The 14656-nt window shown below is 43.7% G+C and overlaps 1 protein-coding gene and 1 long non-coding RNA gene across 3 annotated transcripts in view; one reads left to right on the plus strand and one right to left on the minus strand.

The window, feature by feature from the left end:
- Positions 1-248: 248 nt before the first annotated feature.
- The window catches only part of MAP3K15 (mitogen-activated protein kinase kinase kinase 15), an 87912-nt gene continuing 73504 nt past the window's right edge, over positions 249-14656 (plus strand). For both annotated transcript variants that reach the window (XM_035321758.1, XM_035321840.1), the window contains exon 1: positions 249-712. In XM_035321758.1, coding sequence (XP_035177649.1) covers positions 370-712 — 343 coding nt within the window. In that variant the 5' untranslated portion in view covers positions 249-369. The remainder of the gene's footprint in view (positions 713-14656) is intronic.
- Positions 6222-7064, minus strand: LOC118164565. Its single transcript, XR_004749557.1, has 3 exons — positions 7024-7064; positions 6946-6948; positions 6222-6902 (listed from the first exon to the last, which is right to left on the minus strand). It is a non-coding gene; the product is annotated as an uncharacterized LOC118164565 (long non-coding RNA).

Genomic DNA, 14656 nt, shown 5'->3' on the forward strand with positions numbered 1-14656 from the left:
GGCGGCGAAGGGCGGCGGGACGGGTGCAGCCCTCCCGCCGTGCAGCAGCCGCCGCCGGCCCGTCCCGAGAAGCCGAGCGGGGCCGCGGCTCAAAGCCCCGCCGGTCAGGGCGGCGGCGGCGGGCGGTGCGGGGAGGTCGTGTGCCCCGCCGGGGGCGGGGAAGGGAAGCCATAAACGAGGCGAGGCCGCCCCGACGGTGTCGCCTCCCCCTCGGCACCGCGTTGGGCGCCGAGCGGAGCGGGCTCGTCCCGGGGCCGCCCGCTTGTCCCTCAGCCGAGGGCAGGCGGCGGGGAACCGCTCGCCATGAGGCGCGGCCCCGCCTGAGCACCTGTAGGCAGCCGCCGGCCCCCCTCAGCCCTCGGAGGCGCTATGGAGAGCCCCGCGGGCGGCAGCGCGGCGGCGGAGCCCGGGCACCCCGGCACGGAGCCGGAGCTGCCGGCGCCCTGCCCGCCCGAGGCGGCGGCGGCGGCGGCACCGGGCGGTGTGGAGGCGGCGGAGGGCGGCGCGGGTGCCCCGCGGGCGCGCTGCCTGCGGGCCGTGTATGTCCTCAACGAGCCGCCCAAGGGGGGCGCCGGGGCGCGGAGCCCCGAGGCAGGGGCTCGGCAGTGCCTGCTGAGGGCCTGCGAGGCCGAGGGGGCTCAGCTGGGCACGGTCAACTTCGGGGAGCTGGACTTCGGGGAGACGGCGGTGCTGGACGCCTTCTACGATGCCGGTGAGAGGGACGGACCCGGGGGGAGGCGTGCGGGGACGGGGAGAGGGCTCCGAGGGGAACCTCGTGTTATTTCTGTCTTGTCTGAGAACGTGGGCTGCCTTCATAGGTTCTTTGGTGGTCATCCTGCAGGACCAAGGTCGCTTTATAAGAGGTTAATACAGCTTTCTGGTGCTAAACTGTTTTTCTGTACTCTTATGTCTAGCAAGAGTCTGGTTTACAGGAGCACCCTGTCTAAGGAGGAGCAGGAGGTGTGAGAAAATGTCTGTTCCTTACACTAGCTCCTTCAGTCACCACAGAGTGTTGCCCCAGTGGGACTGGGGATCCTCCAGTGTCAGCCAAGCCCTTAAGAGGTAGCAAAATTCTTGCTCCTGTGATTTGGTGAGAACCCTCTTCCAGCTCTAAGTCTGGCTGAGATCTCAGAGCTGAGACGTCAGCGCTGGACATAGCATGAAGACAGGCCAGCCAGAAGACCCTGAGCTGGCTTGTCCAGGTGGTTCTTGTTCACTGCTCTGACTCCAGACCTGGACAGTGAAACTGGGTTCTGTAGTTAGTTGCCCAGGGAAGTGGTGGTGTCACCGTCCCCTGGGGGTGTTCAAGGAAAGGTTGGACATGGTGCTTAGGGACATGGTTCAGTGGGTGACATTGGTGGTAGGGTGATGGTTGGACCAGATGATTTTGAAGATCTTTTCCAACCTTAATGATTCTGTGATTCTAAGGGCATGTAGAAGCGTGCCCTGAAGAAATCTTGTCAGTGTTGCTTACCCTGTCCAGGCTCCAGCTGGTGATTGGGCTCTGTTGGTTCAAAAGAAACCTCATCTCCCTTCTCCACTCAAAAAACCACCTGTTAGGTTGGGCAGTACAGAAAAGAATCAAGAGCAAGCAGAGGAAGCCCCTAGGTCAATAGGTATTTTTAAAAGTAATCAAGGTAAGTATGTGTGGAGAAGTTCCAGACTGATTTTTCTCCTATCTTTATGAGTGGACCACAGGAAACTGGGGGATTCACAGACTCCGAAGAGGAAAGTACCGTTAAGTCCACGTTTATGCCCATCTTGCACAAGAAGAAACTTTGTTTTGCTCATGAGTTATGTTAAAATAGACTTCTTAAGACTTTGGTCTTACTTGAAGTGCTCATATGACATTGAGACCGTTTCATCCCCTGATAAGTCACCCAAATATTGAGGAAACTCACATCTTTTTTGTTGTTCTTGTTGTTTTCTTTTTCTTTTTTCTTTTTTTTTCATTTTAACTTCCCAGTCAGGAGATTCTATTATATCTCTGTTAGCAGAGTTGAAAAGTGTTCTCTGTGCATAACAGATATACTGTTTGTGTGTTTAAGTACACAACCATGAAGGAGCAATTTCTTTGTATTGCTCCAGGATTACTGTATGCTTACTGTCCTGAAGGTAAGCATAATATTGTGCTTACTGGTGGCCTCATCAATGCAAAAATATTTCTCTTTCTACTAATAGTCCTATTAATGTATTCGCACACATTTGTTCTGCATTGCACTGAGATCTTATTATGAGACAGTTGTTAGTTTTCTTAAGTTGCATTATGAAATAGCTGTCTCTTGTCTGGGAGCATGGCCTAACTTTGCAAACCTCTTTGGCGTTGAAGTCATCTTGTAGGACCAAGATTACTTTATAAGTGATTAATGCAGCTTTGCAATACTAAATTGCCTTACTACTGGATACTACTGCAATGCTCTTAGTCCAGGCTTAGTAAGCAAATATTTTATATATTTTTATGTCCATTAGAAAATAGTTGAATTGTCCTCAGCCATTAATTATTCCAAAGGAGACTGTTCAAAATGGTCTTTGTATCCATATCTTTCCGGTAGCAACTTTTTGAGATCAGCCAGGGGGATAACTTTGTAATCTGTGTAACGTATTCCCTTATTTGGCAAAAATTTTGGTCAAAACATCCATTAATATTGTTACCTGTATTAAGAGAAACTCAAGTGTATTAGCACAAGTCACTTTTGTCAACCAGACCTGCAAGCTGTCAAAAAACAGAGGTTTTTGTCAGTAGATACTTTTTTGAAAATCATGTAGAATGTTACTAGTATTCTAGCATTTGCTCATTGAAAGAATCCCAAATTATCTGCCATCAACTACAATGTAGCCTTAAAATGTGAACATCCTTAAAAAAAAAACAACCTAAGTATAAACTACCATTTTAATACAATATTTGTTTTGCTCTTCTGTTGTTTTAGTAAGTACCACTGCTAGCATCAACATTTTTGAATAACCTTTTTGCTCTTGCATCGCTGCAGTTACTATCTGTTTTTTAACTGAAGATCTTAGCTCCCTGGTTCATGCCTTTACCTTTATTTATTTATTTATTTATTTTTGAACAGTTGGGCTGTACTGTCCTCTGCCCCTTCCCTTGGAGGTTTCCCTATTCCTATGATATGTCTAAAATAGATGTTCAGAGAAATCCTCAGTCAGAACTTCTAAAGTTATAGAACTACAGAATATCCTGAGTTGGAAGGGACCTCAAGGATCTTCCAGTCCAACTTCTGGCTCCACACAGGACCACCCAAAAATCAGACCATGTGTCTGAGAGCGTTGTCCAAACACTCCTTGAACTCTGTCAGGCTCGGTGCCCCTGCCTTGGGGAGCCTGTCCCTGTGCCCAACCACCCTCTGGGTGCAGACCCTTTCCCTAACCCCCAGCCTGACCCTCCCCTGTCCCAGCTCCATGCCGTTCCCTCGGGTCCTGTCGCTGTCCCCAGAGAGCAGAGCTCAGTGCCTGCCCCTCTGCTCCCCTCGTGAGGGAGCTGCAGGCCGCCATGAGGCCTCCCCTCAGCCTGCTCTGCTCGGGGCTGAACACACCAAGGGACCTCAGCTACTCCTCATACATCTTGCCCTCCAGACCCTTCACCATCTTTGTGTCCCTCCTTTGGACACTGATAGTTTTATCTCCTTCTAATATTGTGGTGCCCCAAAGTGCACACAGCACTTGAGGTGAGGCTGCACCAGCGCAGAGCGGAGTGGGACAATCCCTTCCCTCAACCAACGAGCCATGCTGTGCCTGATGCTCCTCACGGTACGGATAGCCCTTTTGGCTGTCGGGGCACGCTGCTGACTAATATTCAACTTGCCATCAACCAGAATCCGCAAACCCCTTCCATGGTGCTGCTCTTCAGCCTCTCCTTTGTACAGCCAGGGTTGCCCTGACCCATGTGCAGAATCCAGCACTTGTTCATGTTGAACTTCATATTGCTGGTGATTGCCCAGCTCTCTAATTTGTCAAGATGTCTCTGAAAAGCCTCTCCACCCTTGAGGGAGTCAACAGCTCCTCCCAGTTCAGTGTCACCTGAAGACTTACTCAAAACATATTCTAGTCATTTAGGAACCATTGAAGAGAGCAGGCCCTAAAATGGGCCAGTTTCTAAATTGGTTATGAAATCATGCATGGGAATGGGAAATTTTCAGTTCTTTTAACAATATGGAATGATTTTTTAACATATGGAAGAAGATGCAATCATTCTTTCATTCTGCAAAGGGACAAAAAGTATCCATTACACTTTTCACTTTTTTTTTATTTTTATTTTTTTTTTCCTTTTCCCCCCCTTTTATTTTTTATTTACATTGCTGGTGTCAACTAGCAGTGGACCCCCATTTCATGCTGGATTTTCATTCCCATGGATTTTAAAGTACTGCCTCTGTATTATTGGTTCTGTAGATGTACAGTGATCTGTCATTGCTTTCTGAAAGCTTTGTTATGCTCTTCTTGTTTTCTTGCTCTGCATTGTTTATTGGTGTTTTCTCCCTACCACACATTTTTGATTATGGATCAAGCTATTATCCAAAAATGCTTAAGCTGACAATTGTTCATCTACTTGTAACACTCTTAATCAGCTACCCCCCACAATTTCTTTAGTCCTTGAAAAATCAGTCACTTTTAATATCTATATTTCCATATATGTAATTTAATGTTGCCGTATTCTTTTTGCAGAATATGTATCAGGTGGGGACTGTTAGCATCCGTTCAGTTCTTAACAAAGATGATCATTAAAGTCTCATGCTGAACTTTGTGTTAGGAAATTATTGTGTGTTTACATATATATATAAAATCTAAAGAAATGTTATGCTTGTGTAAGATATCTAGTAGATGTTTCCCATACTGAAGGGATCCAGTATAATGCATATTTATTTTCTGTACACTCTGTGTACAACTTTGGGAAGCAGTTCCTCGTGCTCTATTAGGAGAGTAGTAAAAGATGCTTGCCTGTAGCTGTCTTTTGGTTTACTAGTTGTGGTGCAGGGAAAGTTAACATCCCAGCCAGACCCGGTACACTAGTTGAAACCTTGAGCACTATGTATCCACTAACATTTAAAGACTGAGCTGGTTCTGAATCTCTGCTGAGAGTGCTGTCCATGATCCCATTTTCCCCATTCTGCCTGAGGTCATAGCCATTTACTTGAAGCCGTAAGACACTCTCCCCCCGCCCCCAGGCACGCACGTGTATTTTATTTAGCATGAATCTCTGATATAATGACTCTTGGAATTGGTACCTTTCTGAAGACAAAAGCAGCAAACTTTAAGGACAGAGTGCAAAGAGAAAGATCAGCAGGAACCTCTATTTCCTGTCTGCAGGCAGACTTCCTCGTAGATGATTTTTCAGAAAACTACTGAGAAAAGTGCTACAAAAACAGCTATTTTCTGTAATAAGAGGATGATGTCTCTTTCTTTTCTCCTTGAGTGCACCCATTACTGACTTTCCACCATTTGAAATCTTACCATGCGTAGAAATGTCACTTGTGACTCGTGCCTTACGTAAGTTATTTCAGAGCAGCAGGTAATGCAGAATGACTGATGTTCAGAAATCACAAAACTTCCTAAGATGCTTTGATAAAAGGGAACTTGTAAATTCTGCAGCCCTTGTGAGGAAACTTCCAACAAATGGTGAAATTAGGGCTTGTTAACAAAAAGATGAGCTCTGTTTGCTCAGGCTGTGTTACAGAAACAAGCTGTCAACAAAGTAATGTGTTGTGCAGAAATGAACTATGTTATCTACCTAGGAGAAGCAACCAGGATGCTGGCATACATTGAATGTATCTCTAGGAAGAAAGTAGCATTATTTTTAAGCAGAAAGCCACCGATACCAGGCATTGGTGTGTAGCTTTCTTTTTTTCCTCACAAAATAAAAGCAGTCTTACACAAGAACACAAGCCTAGGAACTGATTGAGGGTTTTTGAAGTTCTTTGGAATTATCCCTTGCAGAAAATCAAACTACAAGCACTGTATTCATAAACAGCTGAAGAGGCATGGTGAAAGGGTGAGTGTGGCTTTGCCAGTGATGTTACAGATTGAGTGATTTAGTCTCTTCATGGTCTGACTATATATACAAAGGGTCTTTCAGTTCTGGATGTGCTAAGAAAGAAAATATGATGTCAGAGTTAAATGTCTGCCCTGTACCTACGGAAGGGTGATGTCACATGGAAAGTGTAGTAGCTTTTACTTGTCTACCTGAAACTTTATCAAGGCTTATTGCTCACAGTCTTTGGCCACAGCGCTAAGTGAAGGAGTGGCACCCTCTACAGTTGTACAAGTTTTGCATGTTCCCGTTGTGGTTCTGTGAGATCCTGTTTCTGTAGTTCCTTTTACCTCAGGAAGGATGCACAGCAGTCTGTTCTGAGGCTTGGAATATTCCTTGGCTCATTTGGCCACGCTGTCTTGAGATGACAGCAGCCACTGAAGTCAGCAGTCAGCAATGTGACAGTCAACTGGAAGGAAGAGAAACCAGGGAGAGACTGGAGTACTGAGGAATAAAGCTGAAAGTTTGCCTGAGGGAAAAAAAAAAAAAAAAAAAAAGGACAACACATTTATCACTAGTTTAAGCTAATATACAGCATGGCAACTAGCGTAGCTGATCTGGAGGCACACATTTTTCTTGCTGATTGCTGCAGGAATTGTAATCTCTGACAGGAAGGTGAGGATGACAGCTGAGGGCAATAACATCTTAAATAAGCTTTGACACACCTTGCTGTTGCAATTTATCTTTGCCCTTGGGTGTGACAGAGAACAGCAGAGAAAAGGTTAAAGGTTAGCTATCTGGTGCTGCCTTAGCAGGCAGGGGTTGCTGTTTTACTGAGGAATACTTGGTGGTTTTTCTTCCACTTCTTTTGCCCTGCAACTGGCCCGATGGCTGGAGGTGTATTTCCTTTAAATCTGAGGAGATACTTATACCATATGATACAGACATGTGAAGAGAAGCAGTCAAACCATCTTCAGAGCAGGCAGGTGGTGGCTGAAAGGCTAAGGCTGACCAGGCTGGGTGTTGTGCTGCTTTAATACAGCAACAGACTGTCAGGACTGGATATTTTATCTCCGTGTGGTACTGCGCATCTAGAGCAGACCTGGGTGTCTCCACAGCATTGTGCCATCAAAACAAGTATTCTGGTAACAAAACTCTGTCATATACAAGTATTGCAGTCCTTCTATATTCAAGTGCATGAGGTGAGTTTTAAAAGACCGTAGTGAGCTTGAGACAATCCATCAAGTGCAGGTGTTACTGTGTTATGCTACAACCTGGGTGCTGTGGTGCGTGGTTACATTGACGGAGAATGGCTTTATATCAGCCTTGTTGCTGTTTCAGTGTGTAACCTGAAAGGCCTCACTTTGGTCCAACTATTCTATGAAATAACTCCTTGAAGTTGGTTAACGGGTTTAGAAACACACAAACAAGTAACCATAAATAGGTTATATAGAATCCTTTAATGTTCCCGTGGTTTATTGCCCTGGGCCAAATGCGGGTTGGAGCTGCATTCAGAGAGTATAGATGTTAAAAACAAAAAAGAAGAAATATAGCTTGACTCCCTAATTTAGAGAGAGTCTGTTGTATTACTTCTCCTTCTGGAGAACATCTCTTTTTAGTTGTGGTTGGTCGTGTGGAAAGGAATAGTGGCAATAAAAACCCAATATGGGTTGCTACCTTTTAATGAAGCTTTGAATTTATTTGTGTACATCTCTAAAAGCCAGGTGTTAATCATACAAATCTGGGCTCCTTTCCTTGTTCCAAGGTGCGAGGATGTATGTATGTGTGCACTCTCACCTACAGCTTTCCATTTTCTCTGCTTGCCTTTCTCTTCTCTTGATCTTAAACTTTAAAACTGAGAAAGCTGTCTGCAACCAGAGTCTGGCTATGAACCCTGTGTCATGGAGCTTTGTAGCTAGGAGCACATCAGATTATTTCTAGGTATTGAGTCAGCTGAGCAGGAATCTTCTCCCTGAGTGTAATACAAATTGTGTGTATATACTTGTTTTAATTCACTCTGCATGTAATATTTTCACTTTGATTCTTTCTAAAAAGATTTAGTTAGACAGAAGCTTTTGCACCCATTACAATGGGTAATGAATGGCTGGATACATCTTGAGCTGCCTTTGATCTGAAGACAAATTGTTGTCACATTTACTGCCACTGAAAACACCAGAGGTGATATTTTTGTTTTATTTTTAAATATTGCTTAGATATTTTGGGGAAAATGAAACATTGTAAGCAAGCAGACCTCTGATTCTACCTTGCTGCATTTCCAGTTGTCTGAGTGGTATCAGAGAGCTCCTGAAAAGCAGCTGTGAGAAGTGAGGCTGACTGGTTTGAGTCAACTGGGCTGTACACAGGAGGCTACTGATGCCTGGTCCCTTGTCTCCTTTGCACTCGTTGCATGCTTTTTCAGGCATGCTGTGCTGTGTGTACCGTATTCTTTATAGGTTTAAGATTTACGAGTTGTTTCTATAAGATCTGAGCTCACAAAATCATTATTATTTTTTTTTTAAAGGAATGTCTCTTTATGTGGGTTAATTACGTTGCTTTAATTTTCATTCTTCCAAGAAGTAGACCAATGGTGATAGAAATGCAGTTAGCTCGTGAGGTGTTCTGCTGTCACGTCTCGCTTTTATTAGTGTAATTATACCTCACTTTTGTTTTATCATCAAATTACACGTGGATATTAAATATTGATGTGTTCCGTAGTTAAAAAGTAACTAATGTTCCTGCTTTGCAGATGTAGAAGGTTGAGGTGAAGCTTTTCTGGTGTGTGAGGAGCTGGTGCAGAACTGGGGTCGAACTCCAGGCTTTTTGGCTTCCTCTGTGCGTTATTTCAATGACGGCCTCAAGTTCAGGCTGGGTAGCTGTTCCTGCTGGCTGCAGACCTGTGTCCAGTTGACACCAGGGGCATGCTGCTGCTTTGGCACACGCAGAGGAGCAGCCCCAGCAGCGCCTGGATGGCATAACTGCTGCCTCCTTTCATGCTGCAATGATGTTATGTGCCTGGAATGAGGCAGTGGAGACAGGCAGGGAGTCTTCCTTTAGGAGGACCTTGGGGTGGTTTACTGCTTGCAGGTGGCATCTGTGAACATGGCAGGTAGGCTCTGTTTTTTTCAGCGAGGATGGGAGTTGCTTTAACCTCAGGCTACCTTTGAATGGCAGCGCGGGTGCCTGAGACTGAGCCAAGAGGGAGGGCAGCTGTTGTTTTATCCTGCTCCCAGGCACGGGCTTGCTGTAAACAGCATAGCTGCAGTCCCTGCTGAGGTCAGCGTGGTTCAGCTGGCAGCTGCTGGTGGGCCACACGTGTCCCATGGTATGATTCCACCTAACCTCTTGCCTTTCTCTTGGGTGCTGCAGCAACCTTCACCTTTTCTTGGGATGTCAGGGCTGCCATAGAGACAGGCCAGGAGCAAAAGCTGCACCTCTGTGGTCTGTGAGGAGGGGTGCCCAAAGCTGCAACATCCATGCTGACACTTAAAGGCATTGGATCACTCTGCTGTGATAAACTATGCTTGCTTTTTTATCCTTCATAATATTCAGCCTTACTCATTCTGCTATAGTGTTCAGGACAGTAGAGCTGAAACTTTTCAGGTATTCCCTGGTAAAGCTTCTGGGCATTTTAACTTTGGCCCAAGTCAGTACAACTGTTATGCTTTGGAGTTCAGAGCCAAATAGGATTCAAAACCTAAAGAAAATGTACTCCAGCTTTTCTTATGGCCAAAGTGCATGGCCCCAGCCTTGGTAAGCGTGACCTTTCATTGACTGAAGAGGGCTCTGCTGCCAGGCACAAATCCAAAATGGTAGTGGTGCTGCTAAAAGAGTACATCCCCAGCGTTCTGCTCAGCTGGGGTGCTGTAGCTGAATCCAGCATTGAGGGAAAACCTTTGGTTTACCATAGCTGAACATCTGGGCCCATGGCTGTGTCTAGTATATACTGCTGTTAGGCTTACGTTCTCTTGACACATTCTTACGTATCTGTTTAAAGAAAGAAACAAAGGGTAATTGTAAACAGAATAATCTCGTGGTGCTTTTTAAACCTGTTTCCCTGGGTATCATCTTTCTTGTTTCATTTTTGCATTAAGTAGTAAGAGGAAATGTCTAAACTCTCTGCTGCATGTGTCCTTCTCTTCCATTTAGGAGAACTCACCTGCATGCACAGAGCTGTAGCTCGATGACAGGTGGTCGTTGGCCTCTCGACAACTTGAGAGATGCTGTTCACGTAGTGTCTGAAGCTTTTGAGGTGTAAAATCAAATGCATTAGTTCTGTTTAAAATAAATAAATACAAAAAAAATACATGACCTGTGAATCAACAAGATAATGAGTTTTCCCTAAATTCTTCAACTTCCTACTGGTGTCAGCGGTGCTATGTATGAGTTGTGGAGACTCTTCTGCTTCCAAGAGCATTGAAAACACAGTTGTAGATTCATGAAATTGATTGTAGGGAGAATACCAGGGGGAGTTACCTTGTTTATACTTGGTATAGTTGCTATCCCCTGCCCTACTATATGCTTTAAAGTTGGTACAAATATTTAGTAGCTAGCTCATTCAGAAGATACTGTGTATCAGAATCAGTGTAAGATTTGGCTAATGCAGAAAAATACCTGCCTGTCATAATTTTTTGGAGGTGAGACTGACTGTATGAACTTGGAGAAAGTTTGTTTTTTTTTTTTTTTTTTTTTTTTTTTTTCCCTTTAAATTCTAATTCACGTGTGTAGTGGGGGGACAGATTTCTTGTTTGTCTTGCCTTTGTTCTGAGAGTGACAAGCTGGAACAGGAGTAGGAATTTGTGAATGAAAACAGTTACAATGCAATGTGTGTGCTGCTTTCAAACACTGACAGACCAGTCATCTCTGCTGCTTTAATCTTAGCTGGAAATAAACGCTTGCAGGAGAAAAGCTCCTGCAAAAAAAAAGTGTTTGCAGTGGTGTTGCTGCTTTGTGCCTGGCTTCTTACTTAGCAGGGCTTCTGTGTTTGCACTCCTGTGAAATACAACTGTCCGCTTTTGTCACCATCATCCCTGCCTTTTGTAGAAATCTGGGTTGTTTCAGGTATTTTCTGTGTCCTGGACGTACTCCAGTCTTTATATTGTCAGCGTGAGAAAAGGATGTGATAACCCAACTCAAAGCCACGTGGTGCCTCTGCCTGCTAACGTTGTGCATGGTCCTTAAGCTAACTGGCGAATTATGGAGTCTGGTCATGGAAAAAGTATCCAACCCAGAGTGAAAGAAAGTTTGAAAATGGTCAAGTTGGATTTTTTGTTGCCATTGTAATTAGATTTTGGAGTTGCTTAAACTTAGCTTTTTGCTTATTTTAGTAACTACGGTTCAAAACTAGGTAAGTCTTAATACCATTTTGAAAAAAAACAAACTGATTTGACTATGTGGCTTGCAGTCAAGACTGCACACAGGAATGCTTGATTTGTCTCTAGTTTTATTTTCCCTTTAATGCCTATTTGTAAGCACAAAACAAGGAATCCAATCACCTCTGCGAAGATACAGTACAACTTCAGAGAAGAATAACAAGTTACTTCCATTAACTTTTGGTATTTTAGATAATTTTAAAGATGGCTATTCAGCACTTAGTTTGTTCAATCAAAACGTTGTGGCGTACTTTCCACCATGACAGATTCACAAGGTACCAATTGCTGTGCACACTTGATCCTTTTCCTTCAATATGACGGAATTTGGATTTTCCACCTTATGGTCCCTGAAAGGTCTGTGGGGCCTCAGATCTGACTATGGTAGTTGCTCAACCCTAACTTGGACAAGTGCCTCCTCAAAGCTGATAAAGCTTTGAAGAGGCACAAAAAGCAAGTGAGGTGTAGATCCCTTCCTCGTCCTGGAGTATATGTTCCTATGCATGAAAATGGTCGCTGTTGTCCTGAACACTTCGAAAGCATTTTTTGAAAAATATGCTGTTTTAATCTTGTCCTGCACAGCTAATACTTAATCCCAACTAGTAAACCACAGCTTAACTCTGATTTCAAAGGAAAAAACAGCAAATACCCACTCTCAGCAGCATTTTAGGGACAAGGCCTAGTGGGTGATACTGGTGGTAGGGGTATGGATGGACCAGATGACCTCAGAGGCCTTTTCCAACCTAAATGATTCTGTGATGTGACGTCGTTTGATAGCCTGGGTATCTCATCGTCCAACTTCAGACCAGAAGGCAACACAAAGATGGTCCTGATGGTCTGAAGGATCAAATTGGAGCTGTGCTGTGAAAGCACAGACCCACTGTGCTGACTTGGTGCGTAACTACACAGCAGTCTGCCAGAGCGCTGACCCTGGGTGTTCTCCAGCAGAATTGGAAGGCAAGTGAAATCAGGCAATGTCAGAATTGATGGGAAGATGCCTCTGGTGTATGCTGAAGGTACAGTGCCCATGTGCATCAAAACCTCAGGACTCTGTGCAGTGTTTGGATGACCTGGTAACACAAATTTCCAAAAGATTTTCTTAGAAACTGCTTGCCAGCTGAAAACTTCGCAGCACTTAACTCATGAATCTTTTTATTTTTTCTCATCACGTCTGAAACTATGCTTGTAAAACCAGCACGCAGACTCCACTGGTCCACAAAATCCAATCCGCTCCCTGCTCCATGGCTTGAGCCACAAGGCCTCCAATTTCTTCCAGCCATTTGCAGTTGGCTTTTTCTGCCAGTTTAAAGTTGTAAACTGATTTTCAGAGTGACTAATACAACAAGCATTAGTGTTTTTTTTTTGTACTGCTTACTTCTGATCAGTCATCTATCTACACTGTGGTCATTGGGACAAAGCAGAGAAGCAGTTCTAGGATGAAGTTGTGTGAAGCTGGGGTGCAGCTCTTTATTATTATTATTAATATTTATTCTGTTTTTATTCTTCTTTGCTTACCAACCCCAAATCTTTAGAAACTACAGTCTTTCCCCAGAATATGGAGAAAAGTATGCTTTAGCAAGAAGTACCAGAGATTTCCTGAAGTTTGTTTGGAACCATATCCTGCTGATTGGAACAGCAGTGTAAAAACTTCAGCAGCGGATTCAGCTGTGTGATAGACAGAATATTGCAGCTAATCACCCTCAAGAGGCAGTTAGCAATACTTGTAGAATTGAGTTTTCAATGAAAAAGACAACGTATCTTGGGATTTATTAAATACTTGATGGTGTATTTTTTCCCCTCTTTTAAGCTGAGATCTTGTCAGCATCCATGGTGGACTTCATCTCCTGACAACTTTATGCATATGTATATTTTGAGATGAGCCATCCTACACTCTAATCAGTGATGGAGACCACGTTTAGAGGCTTGCTGTTAAATCAGTTTCATGTGATTCAGCTCGTCAGCTGAATCACAACTTGGAAGTACTAATATTCCTCTGATTCTATAGAGATCCCATGATGATTAGTTTTGGGTTATAATTTTTACTTATATTCGAAGTTGAAATGGATGTGCTATGATAGTGAACAAGCTGGGTTCGTGTTTAATGTTCCCCATCTGCAGGCTGGAAGTAATAATATGTACTGTATTCATAGGGTAGGTAAAATAGATAATGTTTGCAACTTGCTTTGGAAATTAGAGCTTCTACTGAAATTCTGGATTGTATTGATAACTACCCAGTGCCTGGAAATAGTTGTCTCATTTCTTACTGGATGATGCATGTTTTTGAAGTGACAAGATTCGGTGGTACGTCAGGATTTTTGCAGTAGTTCCCACAGCTTTTGGGCTGGCACGTAACACTTGTAGTGTTTACAGGCAAGTTGAAAATAGCAGATTGAGTCCACGTCTGCCCAACATCCAAAGTATTGAGTCAAGAGCTCTGCATCTGTACGTGAGTGGAAGTCTCTTGGCCAACCAAGAATCTGTGGTTTCCTCTAAACGTTATTTGCCTTGCCACTTTAATAATGCTGACTGTTTGCAATTAACAATTTGTTCATGCATAATTTATTGTACTTTACATGGGCCCTAAATGAGAGGCTGAGAGTCTATCCCAGTAAAGAGGAAATCTGTGATCTAGCTATGAGGCTGGATACCTCACGCATTGGTAGTGATGAAGCTGTTTCTTGATGTTTGTTTTTTTTTAAAAGATTATTTGAAAAGAAAACAGGATCAAGAGTAGGAAAGTCTCATTTATCTATATATACTAAAGTTTTAATTTAAAAAAAAAAAGAAAAAAAAAGATTCCTTAGCTTACCCAGACCCGTGAACTGTAGTGTCCCAAAATCTTTTTGCCTTCATTCCATTGTCGTGCTTTGTATTTTGATTACTTTGGGAAGAAGACGATAAAGTTCAGCATAATTGTATTTTTTCAAATGTTTTTGATGTATATTGTTGACCAGTGTGTGACCTGCTGGAGATGTGCTGATCTGGCAGCTTTTTTCTGCTCCCCAGCCAAGGTATTCAACGTTCAATGGTGGGTGACTCTTAAGTGGTTTAGTTTGGATAAATGTTGAAAAGTTTGGAGCTTATCTAAACCTCCTTGGCCTAGAAATCGATTTGCCTGAGTTGGGGAGGAAGGGACAGCCTTTCTTGTCAAACTTCATATTCGTCATTTCACTTAGGCCAGACTCTCCCAAAAATACTCTTTTTTTTTTTCTTTTTTTAAAATGATTCTTCAATCCCTTTCACTGCCTATTGCGACCCAGTGTAGGAAGTGCAGAGGTGCAGGAGAAGTTAAATAAAGTTCACCTTTCTTATC

The sequence above is a fragment of the Oxyura jamaicensis genome, chromosome 1, assembly GCF_011077185.1.
Source record: "Oxyura jamaicensis isolate SHBP4307 breed ruddy duck chromosome 1, BPBGC_Ojam_1.0, whole genome shotgun sequence".
In the NCBI taxonomy this organism is placed as follows: domain Eukaryota; kingdom Metazoa; phylum Chordata; class Aves; order Anseriformes; family Anatidae; genus Oxyura; species Oxyura jamaicensis.